This window comes from Gorilla gorilla, chromosome 9, assembly GCF_029281585.2.
Source record: "Gorilla gorilla gorilla isolate KB3781 chromosome 9, NHGRI_mGorGor1-v2.1_pri, whole genome shotgun sequence".
NCBI classification, from domain to species: domain Eukaryota; kingdom Metazoa; phylum Chordata; class Mammalia; order Primates; family Hominidae; genus Gorilla; species Gorilla gorilla.
The window spans coordinates 119,582,185-119,606,628 of NC_073233.2; the positions used below are offsets into that span (position 1 = coordinate 119,582,185).

General features: G+C 39.8%; 1 protein-coding gene across 1 annotated transcript in view; it reads left to right on the plus strand.

Moving 5' to 3' along the window:
* Positions 1-24,444, plus strand: part of SIK2 (salt inducible kinase 2) — a 128,825-nt gene that overhangs the window by 82,414 nt on the left and 21,967 nt on the right. The window contains exons 4-8 of the mRNA XM_004052108.5: positions 3,283-3,444; positions 16,465-16,589; positions 17,031-17,154; positions 18,779-18,999; positions 20,575-20,727. Of these exons, the coding sequence (XP_004052156.1) occupies positions 3,283-3,444; positions 16,465-16,589; positions 17,031-17,154; positions 18,779-18,999; positions 20,575-20,727 (785 nt within the window). The remainder of the gene's footprint in view (positions 1-3,282; positions 3,445-16,464; positions 16,590-17,030; positions 17,155-18,778; positions 19,000-20,574; positions 20,728-24,444) is intronic.

The window sequence follows — 24,444 nt, forward strand, 5'->3', positions numbered from 1 at the left end:
GTCTACTTGCCAGTTCTTAAACATAATCTGTCTCTGTTGGCAGTTTGGACATTTTGACTAAAAATTATGCATACTTGTTCTTAAGTGATCTGTTCTCCCTTAGAATTATGGATAGCTACTATGCAGGTTCTGCAAAGGCAAGAGGAAGATGTAATGAGCTGACCATCTCAGTTTCTGATGCGAACCCATAAAAAAGAATAAAATGCCCACTTACATGTAAAGCCTGTAATATTTAGAATACGGCTAATAGCTAAGAACTAAGAATTATACATGGGATGCTTTGTGCTTATGCTTAGTGCTAAGCATTGCAGAGTACGAAAGAGAATAATATGGTTCCTGTCTTCAGGAAACTTAAATGAAGTTGTCTTTAATACTTCAAAACACTATGTGTTAGAGACGCAGTCCCCAACCTTTTAAATGGCACCAGGGACCAAATAAGTGGAGGACAATTTTTCCCAGGTTGGGGAGGATGATTTGGGGATGAAACTGTTCCACCTCAGATCATCAGGCATTAGTTAGATTCTCAAAAGGAACATTCAACCTAGATCCCTCACATGTGCAGTTCACAATAGGGTTCACATTCCTATGGCAGGGGGCCAGGTTCCTAACAGGCCATGGACCAGTGCTGGTCCATGACCCAGGGGTTGAGGACCCCTCTTTTAAAGTAAGGGCTGTGTGTATACACATGTGTGTGTACCTTGGGATATTTGTGATACACATGCAGATTATTACATACAGTGTGAGGCAGTGTATGATAAGTGACAAGGTGTTGAGAGAACAGGTTATTTCTGTTTGAAGTGAAGAGGGACTATTTAAGGTCAAGGTGGCATTTAATTAGAGTTTCGAAAGGATGGTTAGGGTCTGGTGTGATGGCTCACACCTGTAATCCCAGCACTTTGGGAGGCCAAGGCAGGAGGATTGCTTGAGTCCAGGAGTTTGAGACCAGCCTGAACAACAGAGTGAGACCCCATCTCTACAAAAAATAAAATATTAATAATTAGCCAGATGTGGTGACATGCATCTGTAGTCCCAGCTGCTCAGGAGGCTGAGGTGGAAGGATTGATTGAATCCAGGAGGTTGAGGTTGAGGTGAGCTATAATTGCACACTGTACTGCACCCTGGGCAACAAAAGAGTGAGGCCCTGACTAAAAAATAAATAAACAAATAAAATAAAAGGATGGTTAGGATTTCAACAGGAGTCTAGTAAAGATGCTTAATATAATAAAAAAATTATGTCAAATATTACAGCCCCAGATTGACTGTTCAGTCACCAGTTGTACAAATTCAGCCAGATTACTTAATCCCTCTGATTGTCAGCTTTCTCATCTATAAAATGGGAATTGAGTAATAGTTATCATAGAAGGTTTTAGGAAGATGAAATGAGACACTGTGATATGAACATGCTTTGTAAAGTATAAAGTATTGTATAAATGTTAGTAAATTTTATAGTAAGTAGGCCAGGCATGGTGGCTCACACCTGTAATCCCAGCACTTTGGGAGGCCAAGGCGGGCAGATCACCTGAGGTCAGGAGTTTGACACCAGCCTGGGCAACATGGTGAAACCCCGTCTCTACTACAAATACAAAAATTAGCCAGGCGTAGTGGTGTGCACCTGTAGTCCCAGTTATTCGGGAGGCTGAGGCATGAGAATTGCTTGAACCTGGGGACCTGAGGTTGGAGTGAGCCAAGATTACACCACTGCACTCCAGCCTAGGCGACAGACAAGACTCTGTCTCAAAAAACTAAAGAAAAAAATACATAGTAAATATTGAGAAGGACATGAACCAAAGGCAGGGAATTTAAAAACCAGTAAGCTAGTAAACACTAGAGCAGAAAATGTGTGCAGGTGGCTGGGAATATTGAGTCACTCATACGGTTCCCTAGTTAGGACAATTATGTTAAATTTAAAAGTCTTTCAAGATTTGTGTTGATCAAAAGATAATTTCAGAGGACTTTCAGGTCTTTGGGTGAAATGTTAATGAGTGGTAATGTTTAGTTTTATTGAACTGATGTACATAGTTACATAGAATTAATTTTCAGGTAAGCTGCTTTAATAAAGATTATAACATTGCATAAAGATAGTATATCTTGCAAAATATATTTGTCTTATAGTTGAGAGAATATGGTTGTCATGACAATGTTTGGTTTAGAGCACAAGTCTGCATGTTCTTGGGTAGACGAGAATTCTTTCAAACAGCACAGGGTGTGAATTATTTAAGCTACTTCCAGTTATCACCATATCTCATGTTACAGGTGGTTTGTATAATAATTGCATGAAAACAGTGTTTCAGAAAAGATGTCTTTATGTGTGACAAGATGTCAGAGAACTCATTTATTTCCTCTGTTTTACATAAATTTTATTTTTTTAAAGTGTGAAATAATAAGCTTTTCAACAAATAGAGTACCTAGACATTAAAAAAATCATGTTGAGTTGTACTGTGAATATTATGCTGCTTGCTGCTGACTGGTCTTGGGCTGTCACCATTTATTTGGACTCCAGTGAAATATGATTAGAAATATTTCTCCAGGCTGGGCACGGTGGCTCACACCTGTAATCCCAGTACTTTGGGAGGCTGAGGCAGGAGGATCACAAGGTCAGGAGTTCGAGACCAGCCTGGCCAACGTGGTGAAACCCCATCTATACTAAAAATACAAAAATTAGCTGGGCATGGTGGCAGGTACCTGCAATCCCAGCTACTCAGGAGGCTGAGGCAGAAGAAGCATTTGAACCTGGGAGGTGGAGGTTGCAGTGAGCTGAGATCACGCCACTACACTCCAGCCTGGGCAACAGAGCAAGACTCCATCTCAAAAAAAAGAAAAAGAAAAAGAAATACTTCTTCAAAGTCAAGAAACTTGGAAAACACCATATTACTTTATCACTAATTATTGTTTTTTTTTTTTTTTTTTGAGACAGTCTCACTCTGTCGTCCAGGCTGGAGGGCAGTGGTGCGATCTCGGCTCACTGCAAGCTCCGCCTCCTGGGTTCACACCATTCTCCTGCCTCAGCCTCTCCAGTAGCTAGGACTACAGGCGCCCGCCACCATGCCTGGCTAATTTTTTGTATTTTTAATAGAGACGGGGTTTCACCGTGTTATCCAGGATGGTCTCGATCTCCTGACCTCGTGATCTGCCCACCTCAGCCTCCCAAAGTGCTGGGACTACAGGCATGAGCCACTGCTCCTGGCCAGAAAAAAAACTTTTTGAGGAAAAAAATTTCCTGACTACTAATAGTGGAGTTATTTTATTTTGGTGACTAATTCTTAATCCTCTCTTCATTTACAGACTATCTTGCTAATCATGGCCGGTTAAATGAGTCTGAAGCCAGGCGAAAATTCTGGCAAATCCTGTCTGCTGTTGATTATTGTCATGGTCGGAAGATTGTGCACCGTGACCTCAAAGCTGAAAATCTCCTGCTGGATAACAACATGAATATCAAAATAGCAGGTAACTGGGACACAACTGGCTCTAATAAGATCCGAAGTGAGCCACTGCACTCAGTGTGTGGAAACAGACCTGCAGGCGCAGATTCAGCAGCATTTCTACCTGATGACATCAGGCTATCTCAAAGTCCATTTTATTCATTTCCTTAGTTCTGTGTGTAATTAAAAGTAAGGGAATGAGTTCATTATTAATATACACAGGTCAGAGCTACATCTGGGGTCTGATGTGTCCAGATTCCATTGGCAGGGTTTGGGGGTGCTCTGCTGGAAGAGGTACATTTATCTGAGTGTCAGAGTGATTGGAAAAAAGACAGGGCTGGAGGAGCAATGCTGGTTGCTGGTACTCTGGCCTGCTCTCCTAATTATGATTGATGGCTACAGCCAGAAGCAGAGAAAAGGCAAAAGAAGTGATGGAGGTAGAAAGAGAAATAGTTGAGACAGAAAAGCACCTTTCCTTGCTCTGATATGATAGGGTTTTGATTTATAACATGAAAATTAAGTTGGGTAGAGATTAGTTTGCCTGTTTTTCTCCTTGCCTTTTCACAGTTGTAAAATGTTTTATTTTATATTCTCAGTCTCTTTATTTACATAGTCAAAACTCTCATTCACTCAATAAATATGTATCAGGTACTGTGCTATGTTTTTTTTTTGTTTTTTTTTTTTTTTTTTGAGACGGAGTCTCGCTCTGTCACCCAGGCTGGAGTGCAGTGGTGCAATCTCGGCTCACTGCAAGCTCTGCCTCCCGGGTTCACGCCATTCTCCTGCCTCAGCCTCCCGAGTAGCTGGGACTACAGGCGCCCGCCACTGCGCCCGGCTAATTTTTTGTATTTTTAGTAGAGATGGGGTTTCACCGTGGTCTCGATCTCCTGACCTCGTGATCCGCCCACCTCGGCCTCCCAAAGTGCTGGGATTACAGGCGTGAGCCACCGCGCCCGGCCTGTGCTATGTTAAGTACAATATGATATGTGGAAATCATATCACAACATATCCATATATAAAAATAACATGTACACCTTGAATATACACAATTTTTGTCAATTACATTTTAATAAAACTGAAAAAATACAGTATGATAGTTGCAATTTTAAAAGTATATACAAACTGCATGGGAGTATAGGTGAGGGAACAAGCAGTCTACCTGAAGGGTCAGGGAAGCTTCACAAAGAAGGAATTATTTGAACTTAGACTTGAGAGAGAAGTTAGAAAAGCTTGTCAGGAAGATAAACAGAAGCAGAATGTTGCAGGTAAGTAGACAGAGATTGGAATGTTGGGGAACTGTAAATTCAAAACTGGTTACATGTAAAATCTGTAGGCATGCAGGATTGATACAGGGGGAGCAGATAAGTAAAGACCAGAATATGAAACATCTTGAATGCCATGTCAAAGATTTTATAGTTTATTCTATAGGTAATGGGGAGTCTAGCCTACTGAAAATTATAGGGCATGGGTAGGGGTAAAGTGGAATTGGGATAACATGATTAGATTTGCATGTCAGAAATATGTCTCTGGCAGCAGAGTTAAGATAGGTGGGAGATGTGGGTGAGGTGGAAGACAGGAAGACTAATAAGGAATCTAGTGCAATAGTCCATTTAAGAAAACATGAGTCTGAACTAGAGCAGCAGCAGTAGAGGTTGAAGGTATGTAAGGGAGATTTTGTTTGACTTGGGTTTTGAAGAGAAAGAGTGTGGGTTAAAAGCTTAGCAAAGTTACACATGGTGGTGTTTTGTTCTAAGATTGTTAAAGAAGAGCAGGGAGACATCCAGATGACAGGGACTGACCAAGAAATTATTAATTGACCTGTTAGGTTGGATACTCATTGAACTTAGTAAGTTTAGGGACAAAGTAGCTTCCTCGGTTTGCTGTATATGGTGTAAAATATAAGGTAAAACCCTCGTGTTTGTACATTGAACTGATTTGTTTCTGTGCCATTTCCCATTAGTTTTTGTCTTAGGCAATTAGGGGAAGGCAAATTATTTTTACTCATTTTAAATGTCAGTATTACATATGTTACAGGATATGTAATGGATTTTCCATTCTATAGTCTGTGATTTTTTTTTTCTAATGGGATTGCCTGAATAAGACAAAATGTTTTTAAGTTAATTTGTTATATTCATTTGTGTGTATATGTGTATATATATATATCACACATATATACGTATATATAAAGATTTATATCAATTTGTCATTTTTGTTGTGAAAATGTGATGCACAAAATTAGAATACTTTCATAGTTTATGTCTGTTCACTTCCATTTGTTTTTTTCCCTTCCTCTGCTTTTGGCCCTTCCATTTGGTGTCATTTATTTCACTCTTTTTTTGCCAACCTTCTGTGAGGAACTTCACTGGGATATTTTGTTTAATGCTCCTTGAAAGCATCGGCTGCCCTAAAATTGTCTTTTTCAGAGAAGGTCTTTCTTTTTTTTTTTTTTTTAAGTCCTTAGCTCTGTAGAAAGAAGGGGGAAAACTCCTGCTACACCTTTACATTCCCTTATTACCAAAACGAAATGTTTACCAAAACAATAGCACAAAGGAGTTCTAGGAGTTGCTTTTTTTTCCAAGAGAACTATTTTATTTATTTTTTATTTTTTATTATTTTTTTTTTTACTTTAAGTTCTGGGATACATGTGCTGAATATGCAGCTTTGTTACGTAGGTATACATGTGCCATGGTGGTTTGTTGCACCTATCAACTCGTCATCTAGGTTTTAAGCCCTGCATGGATTAGGTATTTGTCCTAAGGCTCTCCCTCCCCGCCTCCCCTCACCCCCAAAGAGGCCCCCATGTGTGATGTTCCCCTCCCTGTGTCCATGTATTCTCATTGTTCAACTCCCACTTATGAGTGAGAACATGTGGTGTTTGGTTTTCTGTTCCTTTAGTTTGCTGAGGATGATGGTTTCCAGCTTCATCCATGTCCCTGCAAAGGACATGAACTCATTCTTTTTTATGGCTGCGTAGTATTCCATTGTGTATATGTGCCACATTTGCTGTATCCAGTCTATCATTGACAGGCATTTGGGTTGGTTCCAAGTCTTTGCTATTGTAAATAGTGCTACAAGAAACATACGTGCACATGTGTTCTAGGAGTTTTTTTAGGCAGAGAAAGGTTATAGGTGTGTAAATCATATGCTGTAGGAATAACAAAGTGCTGTCACTAACATCTCAAAAGAAAATGTCAAAGTAAGACACCAAAGAAACTTGCAAACAAAAAACAGAATATTGCTTTGACGTTATAACCAAGTTTTGCCTGGCTATAGTATGTCTATTATAATTCTGGCATAAAATATAGGTGGGTCAAATCAGTGTTTCTGATGTCATTGTGTGATATCTTAGGTTTTTGTTTTGTCTTTTTGGTTTTTATTTTTGTTTTTTAGTATCTAATCTTCAAGCCCTTCTAATTATATAGAAGTCAGATAAAAATTCAGATTGGTGAAGGTGTTCTCTCTGGTGAAGACAGTGTGATGACTCACATTTAATTGAGCCCTCACTGTTTTCAGGTATTCTGCTAGATGCTTACTTCATCTTCACAGCAATCTTGGGAGCCGCTTAGCTATTGCCAGTTACTAGATGAGAAAGCTGAGATGCAAAGAGATTAAAAAATTGGCCGAGCTGACACAGATAATAAGTAGCAGACCTGGAATTCAAACCTAGGTCTCTCTGACCACAGTATCTGTCCTTCTCCCACTACACCATTTTGTCATTTCCAAGCATTCTGTGTCACTTCTTCCTAAAGGGGTACTCACTACTTGAATTTTGGGGTCCATCATTCTATGGTTGTACATTTAGTGTCCCTGCTTCCATTCATTACAAGCAGACACACACACACGCGTGCACAGAGTATATCTAAGCACTCAAATTTTCTTGCCCACACTTAATTCTCTATCATCTCCACTATCCTCAAAAATTTTAGTAAATGTTTATTAAGCTTCTACTCTGCTCTTGGACTAAGTCCTGGATATTCATACATTTCAAGACAAAAACAGCAGCAGTGACAAAAAGCTTAACTCTGCTCTTACCTCAAGGAGTTAATCAAATAAGAACCAGACCTTTAAGTTAATATAACACAAAAAGATCATTGTTTTCAGGGACATGAGGCTAGGAGAAAGACTAACTCTGTCTGGAAGAATCAGGGAAATTATTAGCTAACACTTGATTAACAAGAAGGTATTTGTGGCAGGATTGGGGATCGGGGAGACAGAGAAAGAAAGAGGGAGAGGCCAGGCTCGGTGGCTTATGCCTGTAATCCTAGCACTTTGGGAGGCCAAGACGGGCAGATTGCCTGAGCTCAGGAGTTCGAGACCAGCCTGGGCAACATGGTGAAACCTCGTCTCTACTAAAATACAAAAAATTAACCAGGAATGGCAGCATGCGCCTGTAGTCCCAGCTACTCGGGAGGCTGAGGCAGGAGAATTGCTTGAACCCAGGAGGTGGAGGTTGCAGTGAGCTGAGATCCTGCCACTGCACTCCAGCCTAGGCAACAGAGCGAGACTCAGTCTCAAAAAAAAAAAAAAAAAAAAAAACACACAAAAAGGAGAGAGGGAGAGAGAGAGATAGAGATCGAGGCCGGGGTATCTGCCTCAAGCAGATGGATCCACACATGCAAAGGCTGAGAGGCCAGAGCGAATTGGAGTGGTAAGGAAACTGCAGGTATTAGCCAGTGAGAATGATAGGAAAAAAGCCAGGAGAGGCGGGCATGGGCCAGATCATTCACATGCCATAAAGTGTTTAGATGGATTCCAATGTCTTTAAAGGATTTCTCCAGGATATTTATTTTTATCTGTAAATTTTATAACTTCTTGATGGCCCTGATTTTCTTTAAGGATCATCTTCTTATCTCTGAGAACTCTTAAATCTTAATGGAATCTAACACATGGGAAAAATAGGGCTCCGTGGGAAGAAATTACAAGAACCCTTACAAAGTTATTCCCTCAAATTATACTTTTTTCTGGGTTTTTTTTTTTTTTTGGCTTATGAAAATCTCTTTAATTGCAAGATAAGCTGAATAAATGAACTGCTTTAGCCATCTTGTATATTGAAATTGAAGAGAAGCACAAAATTAAAATATTTTTGTGTTTATAAAACAAAATGGAATAGAAGTATCAAACATGGTTCATTTTAATAAATAACAGAAACGTGGCTTTGAGATCAGTTTCCAGGTTATGTTTTCCCCGTGGGTAAAAACTTGAGACAGGCCGGGCGCAGTGGCTCACGCCTGTAATCCCAGCACTTTGGGGGGCCAAGGCGGGCAGATCATGAGGGCAGGATTTCGAGACCATCCTGGCCAACATGGTGAAACCCCGTCTCTACTAAAAATACAAAAATTAGCTGGGCATGGTGGTGCATGCCTGTAATCCCAGCTACTCAGGAGGCTGAGGCAGGAGAATCGCTTGAACCAGGGAGTCAGAGGTTGCAGTGAGCTGAGATTGTGCCACTGCCCTCCAGCCTGGTGACAGAGGAGACTCCGTCTCAAAAAAAAAAAAAAAAAAAAAAAAAAAAACTTGAGACACTAATGAGCCATGGATTCACCCACACCAGTGTGTACTCATTGCCTCAACCATGAGACCTGCGACCTTTGTAAAAAGTGAGTGTGAGGACATTCACAGTAGGAGGCTGAATGCAAATACTGGCTTTCAGTAGTTTTAGTAATTGCAGTACTATTTCCACCTGTTTTGGCCCTGGCTGTTCAGGCATTAAGTTGAGAATAAATAGATGAGGAATATTTAGTTTTATTCTCCAACTTTCCCAATCTAAAATGTTTATAATAAATACTTAAATAAGGATAAAAAACTATGAATTAATCACACGTCAAACAGGGCTTCATGTAGAGTACTGAGTTGAGTAGCAGTGCTGGTGCAAATTCTGTCTGTGCCACTTAGTAGCTATAACCTTGGGCCGATTATTTACACTTTCTAGGCCTGGGTTTCCATATCTATTAAATACAAATCTGTTTTTCAGGAACAGATTATAGGGATTGGTGATAATATTGGAGACAGGGAGGCGATGTAGGGTAATAGGTCAGAGTATGGGCTGTATAGTCAGGATACCTGAGTTTGAATCCTATCTCTGCCACTTACTAGCTTTGTGACCTTGACCACGTTTCCTGACTTCTCTCTTCTCAGTTTCCTTATCTGTAAAGGGAGAGTGATAAAAGTTCATATCTCATAGTGATTATTACTTGAGTTGATATTTGTAGGGTTCTTAGAACAGTGCCCAGCACACAGTGCTAGTTAACTGTTTGTTAAATAAATTGTTAGATAAAGCTCCTGGCACCATGTAAACACTCAATACAAGGTAGCTATTATTTGTATTCAATGTATAATTGATTCTCTGTGAAAACAAAGCCTTAAAATTTTAATAGCCATATAACCCTCTCAGCATGTTTTTTTAATTAACCAAGGCTTTGAAGCCTTATTAATACAAACCTGTTAGGACCAAGGAAAGTTTTTCACATATTCTCAATTGTCTCTGGTTGATGCAACTTAATTTTTTGCTGAGAAAGACCTTAAATGTAATTAGTATTGTATAATTAGCCTGATTAATCTGACCTGTACATCACGAGTCACTTGTCTTTAGCCCAAGAGGAATGCTTCATTTCTGATTTGAGGCAGTGGCCCATCATTGCTTCTAGCAACCTTCCTACTTACTAGATGACCTTGAGTCAAGGTTTCTGTATATATGATTTCAGATTTGTCCCCTAGAACTGAAAAAGGGTAGGAGAGGCAAAGATAGGAAAAATATTTTTCAAAAATTTTTAAGTATTTTATTTTTATTGGGAAAATATTTATTGTAAGTCTTCCATTTGTTATCCTCCTGCCACTAGCATTATGTAAAAAGTAAAAAGAGCTTTACATCAAAAAGCACAATGAAACTTTGTATCCTTAAGTCCTACTTAGCATTCCACAGTAAGCTGGGAATATGGAAGATGGCTCAAAGGGTTTGGTTTGATTTGATTTTTTTTCCCTCTTCATTTCTCTTCCCCTTCATTTAAGCTAAGGAAGATTATTTATTTGCTTCTTAGCTCATTGAACTCTCTGACTGGACAAATAGATGTCTTACATTGGTCAGCAGGATCACATTTCATCTCAACTGTGATGATTGTTCCCTTCCCTCCTGTCAGATGGGAGAGTGACTGATGTTTGGAAATGAACTGTGCAACTGACCTTTTCGTGCTGGTGGGCAACAAAGTATGCATTGACGTCAGTGTTGGCTGATCCACATTCAGTTTGTGCAATGGGTCAGCTTCATCTCTATCACTCTCCACCTCTCATTTGTCAGCTTTCATTTCCTCATAATTGTCTTCTTCACTCCTATTATAATTACAAAGGATGTGTAACTCTTCATCGAGGCTGGGTAGCTGAATTCTGCTGGTAATTTTAGAAACAAGGATAAATTTAACCCTAAAGCCATCTGCTGCTCTGTAGGAGGATTTTTTAAATTATAAATTAGACATTATAACACACTGCTGGAGATTAAAAATTGCCTCAGTGGTGTTGATTCCTAGAAATCATTTACTTTTCCTTAGCTTGAAGATTGGTTTTCAATGTTTTGTGCGCTTTTTTCCTTTTTTTAAAAAAAGGACTTAGTTTAACCTAACGATTTTCTTATTTAGTCTCCTATTTAAATAAAAAACCTAAAAGTATTTAGCAAGTGTAATCTTTTGCAACAGTAAACATTGACAAACTGTTTAAATCTTATGTATATTTTTCACCGCCTCTGTTTCATTCTGTTTTCTGGCTAGTCAAAAAGTGGTCTGGAGACCAGCAGCATGAGCATCACTTCAGAGCTTGTTACAAATGCAGAATCTGAGGCCCATCCCTAAACGTACTGAGTCAGAATCCGCACTTTAGCAATTTCCCCAGGTGATTTATATGCATGTTAGTATTTGATTTATTTCATTATTTCATTCCAACAAACAGAATTCTCCATTTTGTATTTGGTTCCCATTAGACAACAATCATCAGAGTTAGCTTATTTACTCTATGCAAGACCCTCTTATTCCTAAAACATTGTGCCTTTGCTAATGATGTTTGGGCACTGATAATTTATATAATTTAGTGATGACAGTGATAATGGTTTTTGTTAGGACCATATAGGTCAGTCAGTCAACTTTCAAAATACAGAGCAGAAAACAACAATAGCAGCTCTAGGGCTGTGTTCAGATATATCCTTGGTCTGCTGCAGCTGGTTAATTAAGTAAGAGACAGAGGACTCAGCTTTTGAGGCCTAGTTGATTTTCATGAGAGTCGATAACTGATCTGTAATTAAAGACTCTACTCCTAATCCTCTTCTATAAATATTTCAGGCCATATAGAACCCAGGTGAGAGAATATGAATACAAATTGGAGAAGACTAAGGAATCATGAGGCTAAATGCAATGTGGAATCCCTGAACTGAAAAGGAACACGTGACAAAACTCATGAAATGTTAAGTCTGTAGTTTAATTAATAGTAGTGAATCAGTGTTTTGATAATTGAAGCTTAGTTTTGATAATTATACTGTAGGTATGTAAAATGTTAACATTAGAGGAAGCTGGGTGAAGGGTATGGGGAATTTTGAATTTACTGTTGCAACTCTTCTGTAAATCTAAAAGTATTTCAAAATTAAAAGTTTAAAAAAGTCAAAATGAAGCCACGTGGCATGGCATAAATGTTTTGTTTATAATAGCAAGCAGAATGTCTGAGGAACATAGCCATAGTTTTAGGTATTAACCTGCATATCACAATTAGAGAAGACATTAAACTAGAAAGATGTTTGCTTTCTAGCAGGGCTAGGCTGGATCTGAGTCTGGTAGAGAGAGAGACAAATGCCCAAGTGATTGTTTTCATAATGTTTTCCAAAAGTCAGATGATGATGTGGAGTCTTATTATTTTGTGTTGTTGCAAGACTTCTGTGTTTGTACAGTGGTTGACATGTGTATGGAATGCTGATGTTTAATGAAGGAATGAATGAATGTGGTTAGTATGATGAAGCATGAGTATAGTCCATTTCATTTGAATAAATGGCAGTAAGAAATAAATCCTGCATTTTCACATTTCATTCCCCCCCTACTCACCTCCCACTTCACTATATGCATTTAGGCAGAAAGCTGCAGACTGGGTGAAGCAAGTTATCCAGATTCCTGTGAAGAGATTAAAAGGCTCTTATTTTTAAGTGTCTTTTGCTGCCACTTTTTAACCCTGACAATTATTAACTTCTTCAAAAATAACTATTTTTGACATGCCAGTGAGAGACATAAAGGTGGTGGTTAACAATGAAGGCTCGAAGCAGTTAAACTTGGTTTCTATTCCACTGCTGCAACTTAGTAGCTAGCTGTATATACTCTGGCAAAATACTTAACTTTATACCCTCACTTTCTCCTAAAATAAGGATACTTCATAGAACTAAGAAGAAATTATCTTCAGAGAGTTTAAATCAGCTCCTGTCACATAGTAAAGCACTTTTAAGAGGTGGGAACAACATATTCATCTAGCAAATCTTTATGGAGCAGCTGTTGTCTGCAGATGATATGCTGAGAGCTGGGAGTACAGACTGTTGTCCCCCATTCCCTGCTCCCGAGGAACTTAGTCTGATGGGATAGACAGATAAGTAAAATAATAAATAATAATAGCAATGATAGCTTCTGTTTATTGACTACCTACTATGTTTCAATCGCAATATAATATCTATTTCTATTAATTCAACTACTTCATGAAATGTAAGTATTGTCCCTATTTTTCAAATGAGGAAACCAAGGCTCCAAGAAGTTGAGTAATTTGTCCAAGGTTGCATAGCTAATAGAAAACCCAGGATTTGATCCCCAATCTGCCTAACACCAAAGTCTTCCTTAACCCATTCTTCAGATGATTACAAATACAGTGTTTGGCAGAGGGCAGTGGCTCACACCTGTAGTCCCAGCACTTTGGGGGCTGAGGCAGGAGGGTCACTTGAGCCGAGGAGTTTAAGACCAGCCTACACAACAAAGTGAGACCTTGTCTCTACCAAAAAAAAAAAAAAAGAAAAAAGGAAAAAAAAATTAGCCAGGCATGGTGGCGTGAGTCTGTGGTCCCAGCTACTTGGAAGGCTGAGGCAAAAAGATCACTTGAGCCTGGGAGATGAAGTCTACAGTGAGCTGTGATTCACACCACTGCCCTCCAGCCTGGGCAACAGAGCAAGACCAGTCTCAAAAGAATATATAAATATAACATTTGAAGTGCTTTGACAAGGTTATGGAAGACCTCAGCACATGTAATATTGTAACAGCTTAGTGAGCCTGTCTTTCAGTGTTTCTTTTAATATTCCTATACACCCAAGTTTCTATATTCATATTACCTACAGAAAATAGAAATAACTGCAAATACCACTCTTGTAAGCAAACAGGAAGCTTTCTTTGTGCTAGATTTGTAAGGCAGAGGTTGAAACTGGGCTACCACGGGTCCAGAGAAGCGTTCCCAGCTCTTGTTCTCTTGCCTGTGAAGTGTACTATGAGAGCCTAAGGCAATAAAGAGGCCAGGCCACCTTCTTGACAGGCCTCTGTCCCATTCACTCCTTTGAGTTTATTTCACCAGCTGTGGGGAAGTTCAGAATGAAGTGGCTCTACAAGGGCTCCTGGAGACATTAAAACTTACCAATGGGCCAGGTGGTAGCTCACACCTGTAATCCCAGCACTTTGGGAGGCCACAGTGGGTGGACTGCGTCAGCCCAGGAGTTGGAGACCAGCCTGGGAAACATGGCAAATCCCTGTCTCTACAAAAAATACAAAACTTAGCCTGGTGTGGTGGAGCACACCTGTGCTACTCAGGAGGTTGAGGTGCGAGGACTGCAGTGAGCTGAGATCGTGCCATTGCACTCTAGCCTGGGCAACAGAGCAAGACCCTGTCTCAAAAAAGAAAAGAAAGAAAGAAAGAAAAACAACCTTACCAATGCTATTTGGAGAGTATCCTCAATTTACAGGCACTAAAACTCATCCTGTGATTATGGTTTAAAGTGCAGCAATTATTGTATGTATTTCAGGATCTCTGAACACACATCCGAGAGCTTCTTGTGCTGCTTTATCCTGTGAGTGAAATTAACATTTGAACATAGTCCTTGACTCATTTAACATCTAGTCCTTGACTCATGAGAACATCTAGTTTTTGACTCATGGGAACATCTAGTCCTTGACTCATTTGAGAGTATAGTTTTTCTAGAAAATTAGAAATATATATATCTGTATGTGTCCATATGAGATATGATGTTCTAGGAGTGGTTAGTCATAGAGGTGGTACTGTGAAGATAAGGCCTTTCTGACAGTCATTTTGGAAAGTGGACTGTGGAGCTGAGCTGAGGTTACATTGTAAAGAGAGAACTTCTCCCTGGCACCCCCTTTGCCTCACACTCCTGGATACCAAAGGCAGACCACAGTGTTGTTCACCAGGTTTAGACTGTATCTGAAGCTCTTTCCCCAGATGTACCCTCTTTTCTCTCCTAAACCTTGAAGCTCCCTCTAAACTTTTTCTACCCCTCCTATCTACTTTTTTGGGACCTTTTTCTCTGAAAGGCAACAGTTGGTGGTAATGGTTTCACAGGAGGAGGAGAGCTGACCTTTCACGTCTAGTATGCTCTGGCATTTTACATTCTTATTCTCATTTAATCCTCACAGCATCCTATCTGGGTAGGTGGATTATCACTACATTTATAGATATGGAAAAAATAACTTTCCTAGAGGACTTGAAGCTTGAAAGTGATAAAACTGGTAATTAGCTGTAGTTCACATAACTTCATAGGTTGTACTCTTCCATGAAGCTGTGATAATGGGGATTGTTACTGTTATTACTGTTACTACTGCTTGCCTCTAGTTTTTATGTTAGCAAGCTAAAAGAATGCTTTGCCTAAGGTGCACATGTATGCATGGTCTCAAGGTATGAATGGAGTGAGCTTATTTTAACACATTGGGCCTTTACAGCAACCTGCTAAGTGTATTTATCATTTTCACTTTACAGATGGGGAAACTAAGGCTCACAAAGACTGATCCGAAGTCACAAAGCCAGTCAATCTGTCTGGCAATAGAGACTTGATCCAGTCTTTCTTCAGCCATCTCTTAAAGCTCACTGTGCATGCAATGCTGCGCTCCAGCTGGGTGGAGAGCCAGTTCCTGTCACTGAGACAGGCTCTTCAGTCAGGAGTATGTAGCAACATAAGACAGCATGAGTATAACTTATCAAGATAATAGGTATTTGTTTCTTCGGTAAGAATATGAGACTAAAGGCTTAGCAAAAGGGTATGAACTTGCATTTATAACAATACTTACTAAATTTTTTAATGCATGTTGAAGGCATCTAAGTAGTGTTTCCAGAGTGCATTCTCTGTATCAAAACTGTAGAGTCAGTATGGCTAAGATCATAAGGAGAAGGCCATTAACTGTTTTGAACTATAATGCCACTTCGATCCATAAATTAGTAAATAAGTGATGGTGATAGGTGGCTTGTGGCTGGGCTATGTGGCCATCATATGTTAATGAGCTATTCAGATGGTTATCTGCCTAAAACAGGATATGTGGACCAACACTTAGAGGGTTGTTACTTAGGAAACACTGCACTCAGTTGCCTTCAAGGGTTATATATCTGGGGTAATGGCAGCCAGTCACTCAGTTGTGTTTAGGTGAATGTCTTAGAGCTTTACTCATTTGTTTCTTTCCTTATAGACCATTTAAGATAAAGAGCTCTTTAGCAGTCATCAGGTAATTGAAATTCTAAGATTATCAAATACTAGTTGGGTTGTCCACTTTAAGGCTGATTTTCTTTCACATGATATAAAGTATTTTTCCAGTCTCACTTACTCTCTTTGGGAAGAAAACTTGATTCATTTACACATTCATTCAGCAACATTCATTGAGTACTATTTGCTAGTCATTGTGCTAATGCCAGGGAAACATCACAAGATAAGATGCCATCCCAGTCCTCACAGTAAATAGTAGTGATATTGTTAATATAGCATATTATAAAATTTATTACAGAGAAATGCAGTATAGTTTGAGAGCATAGATGAAAGTAACATTTATTTCCATCCTAATAGATTTCGGTTTTGGAAATTTCTTTAAAAGTGGTGAACTGCTGGCAACATGGTGTGGCAGCCCCCCTTATGCAGCCCCAGAAGTCTTTGAAGGGCAGCAGTATGAAGGACCACAGCTGGACATCTGGGTACTGCTTTGCTTTGCTGTGTTGTTAAATGCATCTATACTGATAATATTTGGTGTTCTGGCCCATCTTAGAAGCTCCTGGTACTTAACACATAAGCAGTATTTCATATTTTCCCCATCCACTGGACTATAATTACTCAGAGCATCTTGAAATGGATCCCTAGGAAAGAATTTCTAAGGATAGGTGTTGTCATCCTAATATCAGCAGTAATTTAAAGTTAAGTAGTAATCAAAATGATCAGATTCAAATTCTTTGGTATTTATTATAAGATACTTATTGTAGTAGTCAGGGTTTTGGATTTTTTTCAAATTCTGAGAAAATAATAAATCCAGACAGGAATTTTTCAGTCCATATGATTTCAAAAGCCCTGGGGATGTTCAGGAAAACAAAGAGTGTTTGACGTTCTTGGTAGAAAAGTCTCTGCATTGTTTTCTTCCCTAGAGTATGGGAGTTGTTCTTTATGTCCTTGTCTGTGGAGCTCTGCCCTTTGATGGACCGACTCTTCCAATTTTGAGGCAGAGGGTTCTGGAAGGAAGATTCCGGATTCCGTATTTCATGTCAGAAGGTAATCAACTTTTCATCTTATTAATGGTGTTTTACAGTGTTAGTGCTCCAAGTGAAATGCCTAGGTAAAAGCTTCTTTTTTTCTAAGAGTTTGGGTGCCAAATAAAGTGACTGAGCTGTAGGTTAAAAGCTATAGAAAGAAGCAACCTCCTTTATGTAGGCGAGACAGGTTCCAGCCTTCTACTTGTAACTAAACACACAGCATTTCCCAGATTAAGAGCAGCATGTCTTCTCATTCATTCTGGGTCTATAAATGTCCCAGGTTTATTTTAGATTTAACGAAGCCCTTTGCAGGTACAGATTCACAACCGTTTTACTCCAATATGAAATGAACTTTATAAAATTAAAATTTTTTTAATTAAATAAAAAGCCAAACTGGCAAAACTCTGCTAAATTCAGATGATATGCCATAATCCCTGCCTGTCGTGTATTGAGCTGTTACCTAGACAGCAGTTAAGTTTACCCCTTAGTTTCATTTTAGTTATCATTCTTAACTCTGTTCTTTCTACTAAGAGTAGAAATAATAACTCATAGTTAAGAGCATGGACTGTGAAGGCAGACTACCAGACTGCCTGGTTTTAATCCTGAGTCCACTGGTTACTGGCCATATGACTTTCACAAGTTTTATCTCCTCTCTATCTGCTTCAATTTCCCCATCTATAAAATGGAAATAACAATAGCACCTACCGCACGGGCGTTGTAAGGTTTAATTAAATTAATCTGTCAGTCAGGTGCAGTGGTTTATACCTGTAAGTCCAGTGGTCTGGGAGGCTGAGGCGGGAGGATCTCTTAAGGCCAGGAGTTGGAGACCAGCCTGGACAATATTGCAAGACCCTGTCTCTACAAAAAAATTTTTTTTCAATTAGCCGGGTGTGGTGGCATGCACCTGTAGTCCTAGCTACTCAGGAAGCTGAGGCAGAAGGATTGCTTACAGAGAGCTGTGATTGCATTACTGCACTCCATCCTGGGCAATAGACTGAGACACTGTCTCCAATAATAATATAATAAATAGGCATAATCTGTGTAAAGCACTTAGCACAGTGCCTGCCATATAGTGACAGGAGGTTACCTTATGTGTGAGTGAAGAGCATCACGTCAGCTCAGAGAATATGCTAGTGCTCAAAGTTGCAGCAGTGCGGTTTTCTTGGTGTAGTCAGAAGTAAGTAATATTTTATGTACACTTTTCTCAGCTACAGTGATGTGGAGGAGAGCAGCAGCCCGTTGGAGAGCTCTTTGCCTCGCTTACATAGCCTTAGTATATCAGCATTAGATATGACTGAGGATCGATTTATTATTTGCTTGTTCTAGGAATGAGGTTTATTTCTTTCCTTTAGTGGAAATCAAAGTCTGTTTCTAGATATTTTCAGTTGTGAAATTCAGTAGAAAGTTTCATTTAGCCCAGAATCTGATAGACCTACACCCTCTTGTTTTTCTTAGGTATTTGTTCACCATGTGAACTTGAGAAATATAAGTAGCCTGCATGTATTCATTTATTCATTTGACCTTCCGCTTTCCAGTAGAGGATACAAAGATTAACACCCTTGTACAAAGTCACATGAGTCAAGCAAATAACCCTGAAGTGCAAGGTGATTCTTGTGACTTTTGTAACATTGTGTTTTCTATAGATTGCGAGCACCTTATCCGAAGGATGTTGGTCCTAGACCCATCCAAACGGCTAACCATAGCCCAAATCAAGGAGCATAAATGGATGCTCATAGAAGTTCCTGTCCAGAGACCTGTTCTCTATCCACAAGAGCAAGAAAATGAGCCATCCATCGGGGAGTTTAATGAGCAGGTTCTGCGACTGATGCACAGCCTTGGAATAGATCAGCAGAAAACCATTGAGGTAAAGTGATCAGAGATTTAACTAAAGGTATTTCGGGGTTCTACTGCACTTAGCTACTTGAAATTTCATGCTCACACCTGTCATCCTGGTCTTTTAGCACATGTATCTCCAGCGCCTAGGCATACTGTTCAGTGTTCCCTATAGATGACATCAGACTCTATTTATATTTGCTTTTATTCAGCATCTTAAATTCCTTTCTTTGCCCCCATCTGCCAAAACATTCAAGAGGAGGCATTTATAAAAGACTCAGAAAAGGCAAAGATGGAAGCTTAACAAATGCAAGGTAGAAAGTTTCTTCCAAGATGAAGCATGAAGTTTTACATAGGTATTTAACTAGTTTGTATGGAACGTAAATGTGCAGATAGGCAAAGGACCAAGCAGGAAACAAGAAGGGTAGGTATCAGGTTTAAGAAAGCCGGGGGATTTAGATTGTGAACTGGAGAAACTAAGAAGGCAAAAACAGGTGGGCTCCTGATTTGGAAGTATTAGGGGTCATAGAACTGTGAAGGGTCATGAACCTGGAAAATTCCTCTTGGCTTTTATTTCTGTCCTCGAATAGTTAGCATACTTATAGGATATACGTATTCCTAATACCTTTACGATAGTAAAAAAGCAAACAGTGCTCTTCAGGAAGAAACATAACAAGAAAGAATATCAAATGCCGCCTTGTTTGCTGTGAAAGACCAAGGCTCCAGGCTGTGCTGCCTTTCCCCCGCCACATAGCCATAAGTGAAACCAAACCGATTCTCCTGCTTTGCTCACTTTGCACCCAGTGATGTTTTTCTGTACTTGTCCATGAAGTGCATCCTGAGCAGTAGCTGGGTGTGCGATTCCACTGACCTGTGATTTTTACTGAGTGCTCTGCATCCTGGTGCCCTGCACGGCACCCATGCCGACTGTCAGGTGGAATTAGAAGCCAAAGGAGCAGTTGTTTCTCTGTTCCCTCAATATCTGGGAAAGCTGGCAGGCTAGAGATGTGAACATTTGGGAAGCAACTTTATTTTCAAGGTTTTAAGAGGGTGGGACTGCAAAAACAAGAGGAAAAAATTACCTAAGAACGGAGACATAGTGTCTCTCAATTTAGCATCCAGATGCCATTCTCCAGCCCAAAATAATCAACAGAAAGTTCTCCACATACTTTAACCATTCACTTCAGAGTTTTCAGTGGTTCAGATTTGTGTTGAAGCCATGGAATTAGAGCCTCGGGCTCAGGTTGCTAACTGACCTTACACCACCGTTACAGCTATGAGATGGGGCCATATGGCAGCATTGGGGAATGTCTACATGAGACAATGATGGCATTTTCTCTGACTGGAGAAAAATAAATGGATCTTGTTAATGTTAAAGGGCTGGTAAACCCATTTAAAGGGATCATCCTTTATATAATTAATACTAGAGACTTGAAGTTTTCTGCCTTCCAGTCACATTTTTGGAGCAGCTTTCATCTTGAGACACTTTGTTTTTCACCCTATTTTTAAGAGCACACAACTTCTTTCCTCTTTTTTTTTAGGCATGTGTAGATCATTGCATTGGTCTTTACAGTTCTTTGCCTTTACCACTTGTTTTTTATTTCAGTCTTTGCAGAACAAGAGCTATAACCACTTTGCTGCCATTTATTTCTTGTTGGTGGAGCGCCTGAAATCACATCGGAGCAGTTTCCCAGTGGAGCAGAGACTTGATGGCCGCCAGCGTCGGCCTAGCACCATTGCTGAGCAAACGGTTGCCAAGGTAATGCCCCCTTAGCTGAGAGTCTTATCTGTGCATGTGCCTGTTCACATGTTTGATACATTTTTCATCTTATACACAGGGTTAGGATTTCATCCTCTACACTCCGTTTTTCTGTAAAATTTCTGCCTGCCATTCACTAGATTCTCAAATGTTTTAGCACTTCCTCATTTTTAAGGGTTAACTTTATTTCAAACAGTTTTTTAAAATTGTTTTCATCATTCACAATGTTGAGAATTACTATCACTAGCCTTTACATTCAATTCCATTTAACAAATTTTTATTGCAGATTTACCACGTGCGAGCTTCTATTCTTAGGCACTGTTGGGGGTAGGATATATAAACTACAGTCACTGCCCTCAGAGACATCGTGCTATAAAAATGAAATAAGACAAGATCATAAACAACCATCATTCAAAATAGGGAAAGATGAGAGCTGTAGCAGAGCAGGGACAGGGGAGAGAGGGGCACATCTGAACAGGGGGAATGGCATGTAAGACACATCTTCACAGATGGGGAGGACTTGGTCAGTGGTGAGTTGAAGCATTATTGTGAAGAGTTTTGAATGCCAAGGTAAAGAGTTTACTTACAATTCAGGAAGCAACAAGGACCTACTGAAGGCTGCTAAGCTGAAAAATGATAAAATTCTATCGATGCTTTAAGCTAATTAATCTGGTAGCATTATGAAGGATGGGTCAGATAGAGAAAAGAAGAAATTTGGAGAGAGCAGTTAGGAGAGTGTTACAGTAGAGACGAGAAATACCGAAGGCTTAAACTCATATGGCACTGTTGGAAGTAGAAAAGAAGGGGCAAGTATAAGAACCATCTTAGAGGTAGACTCTGTATGAAGTTAGCAACGGTTCGGAGAGGCAGCTCAGTGTGGTGGTTAGAAGCAGGGACTCTGGAGCAAATCCCAAATTCTGCCACTTCCTGCTATGTGACATTTTAAGTTTCTTAAGGTCTTTTTGTGCCTTGGTTTCCCAAGTGTGTAATGGGGATAATAATAGAATGCTATGACAATTAAATTAGTTAATATCTGTGAAATAGTTAATATTTGTGAAATACTATATGCCTGGCACATAGTAAGTGCTATGTAAGTACTTGTTATATAAAGTAATAAATAATTGTTGGGGAGGAAGGGACAATATGACTTAGAGATGACTCTGTTCTTGAGCCAGAGCCTGAGAAAATGGGGGTGGCATTAACTCAGTTGCTCAGGAGGAAGATGTGGATCTTGATCCGAGGAGAGAGGCTGAGGCTAGAAATTTGGGAATCATCCAGAGGTTGAGATGAATGGTTGGTTAGTATGCTCCATTGACTTTCCTGTCTACTTCTGTAACTGACTTTGTTCAAAACAAAAATAAGGGCAGGAGAGTTTTGACTTTGTATTTCTTTGGCAGTTTTACAAAATTTACAGGATTATAATAAAATTTTGCATTGGCATCTACAGAGTATGTTTTAAAAAAGGGAATTAAATCTTCTTGATTTTAGTAGATAAATGGTATATTTTGTTATACGTACTTTATATATAAAATAAGAGTATTGGCTGGGTGTGGTGGCTCACACCTGTAATCCCAGCACTTTGGGAGGCCGAGGCAGGTGGATCACAAGGTCAGTAGATCAAGATCATCCTGGCCAACATGGTGAAACCCCGTCTCTACTAAAAATACAAAAATTAGCCGAGTGTGGCAGTGAGCACTTGTAGTCCCAGCTACTCGGGAGGCTGAGGCAGGAGAATCGCTTGAACCTGGGAGGCAGAGGTTGCAGTGAGCCGAGATCCCGCCACTGCACTCCAGCCTGGGTGACAGAGCAGGACTCCGTCTCAAAACAAAAAAAAAAAAAAAAAGTATTGATACAGATGTAAGTAAAATAATGTGTCCATATAGTTCCAGACACTTGAGTTAGAGTATCTTTGAGCACTTGGAAATCTTCAAAGTTGAATGGTATTGCTTTCAAGACCGAGAAAGAAGGAGATAAAATGAAAAACATGTAAGACGTAGTGGAACTCTTTCCTTCTTGCAAATGCCACTAGACAAAAGGATAGGAAGCTGGAAAGCCCCCAGGGCCAGCAGGCTTTCCCTGCCAAGTCTCTTTATTCTTCTTAAACATTACGCAAGTGAGGGAGTGGTGAGGGGTTATATAAACAGTTGTTCCTGAGCACGTGCATGTGTTATTGTACACGATATCCTTTCATGTCTAGACTATGAGCAAATTCCCCGGCATATCTCAAATTATATTTAATTTGGCTTAGGGTTCAGATACATAACGTGACTTCTTATGTTCGATAATTTTTTAAATTACCAAGCACTCTGTGTCCTTTTTACTTTATGCATTGACCCAAGTCTCAATGGAACCTGCTTAGTGTAACTGAAAATGCTTCTACTTCAAATGGAGTCTTCAGTGCTCATTCACATGCTTGCCTGAGAGCCTTCTGGATGCTGAGCAACAGGCCCCCTCCTCTCAGAGATTTCACATTTTGAGTTTTAGTGTTGAATTTGTTAAAAAATAGACTTCTGTTTTTATGGATATAAATGTGCCTAAAGTTTTAGTAAAGCCTTCTCACTTTAATTCCTTGATGTTCTAATTTTTTTAAAAGAAGTGGCAAATCACTTGTTTCTTGATATAGTAGCAAAAAAATTGAGGAAACAACATGATCCAGTCAATACAAAGATAACGTGAGCTGTGGAATCATGCAGACCTTGGGTTCCACACCAAGCTGAGTGACTTCGGGCAAGTCAGCGTCTCTGAGTTCCTGTGCCCTTAAATACAGAGTGGGAACAGCAATACGTACTTCATTAGATTGCTACCAAGATACAATTAGTTAACCTGTACCGGGAGTTTAGTTAAACAAATAGAGCACTGACGTGCCAGGCACAGTCCTAGCCACTGTGGCTTCAGAAGTACCCTGGAAACAGTCGCTCCCCTTAAGAAGTTCATAGCCTAGTTACAAAATACCCATTATGACAGGGCGCAGTTGCTCATGCCTGTAATCCCGGCGCTTTGGGAGGCCAAGGCAGGTGGTTTGCTTGAACCCAAGAGTTTGAGACCAGCCTGGGCAACATGGTGAAATGCCATCTCTACTAAAAATAAAAAAATTAGCCAGTTATGGTAGTGCGTGCCTATAATCCCAGCTATGCAGGAGGCTGAGGCAGGAAAATCGCTTGAACCCAGGAGACAGAGGTTGCAGTGAGCCGAGATCACACCACTGCATTCCAGTCTGGGCAACACAGTGAGGTTCTATCACAAAAAGTAAAACATAAAAAAAATAAATAAAGTACTCATTACTATTATTTAGACAACAGTGGGATTCCTCTCTTAGATTTGGAGTGCTTATGTTTGCTGTATAACATGCAGGAAGTATTAGATCTAATTGAGTTCAGACTATTTAGAAAAAAATACATCATATTTTTTTCTCATACATTCTAACCACTAATTTTGGTGGGGTTTTGGGGGAGGTTTTGTTTTTGAGATGGGGTCTCGCTGTGTCACCAAGGCCAGAGGACAGTGGCAATCACAGCTCACTTTAGCCTCAACCTCCTGGGCTCAGGCAATTCTCCCATCTCAGCTTCCCAAGTAGCTGGGACCACAAGTGCATGCCACCATGCCCAGCTAATTTTTTTTTTTATTTTTTTGTGGAGATAGGGTCTTGCAGTGTTGCCTAGGCTGGTCTCAAACTCCTGGGCTCAAGTAATCCTCCTACCGTGACCTCCCAAAGTGTCG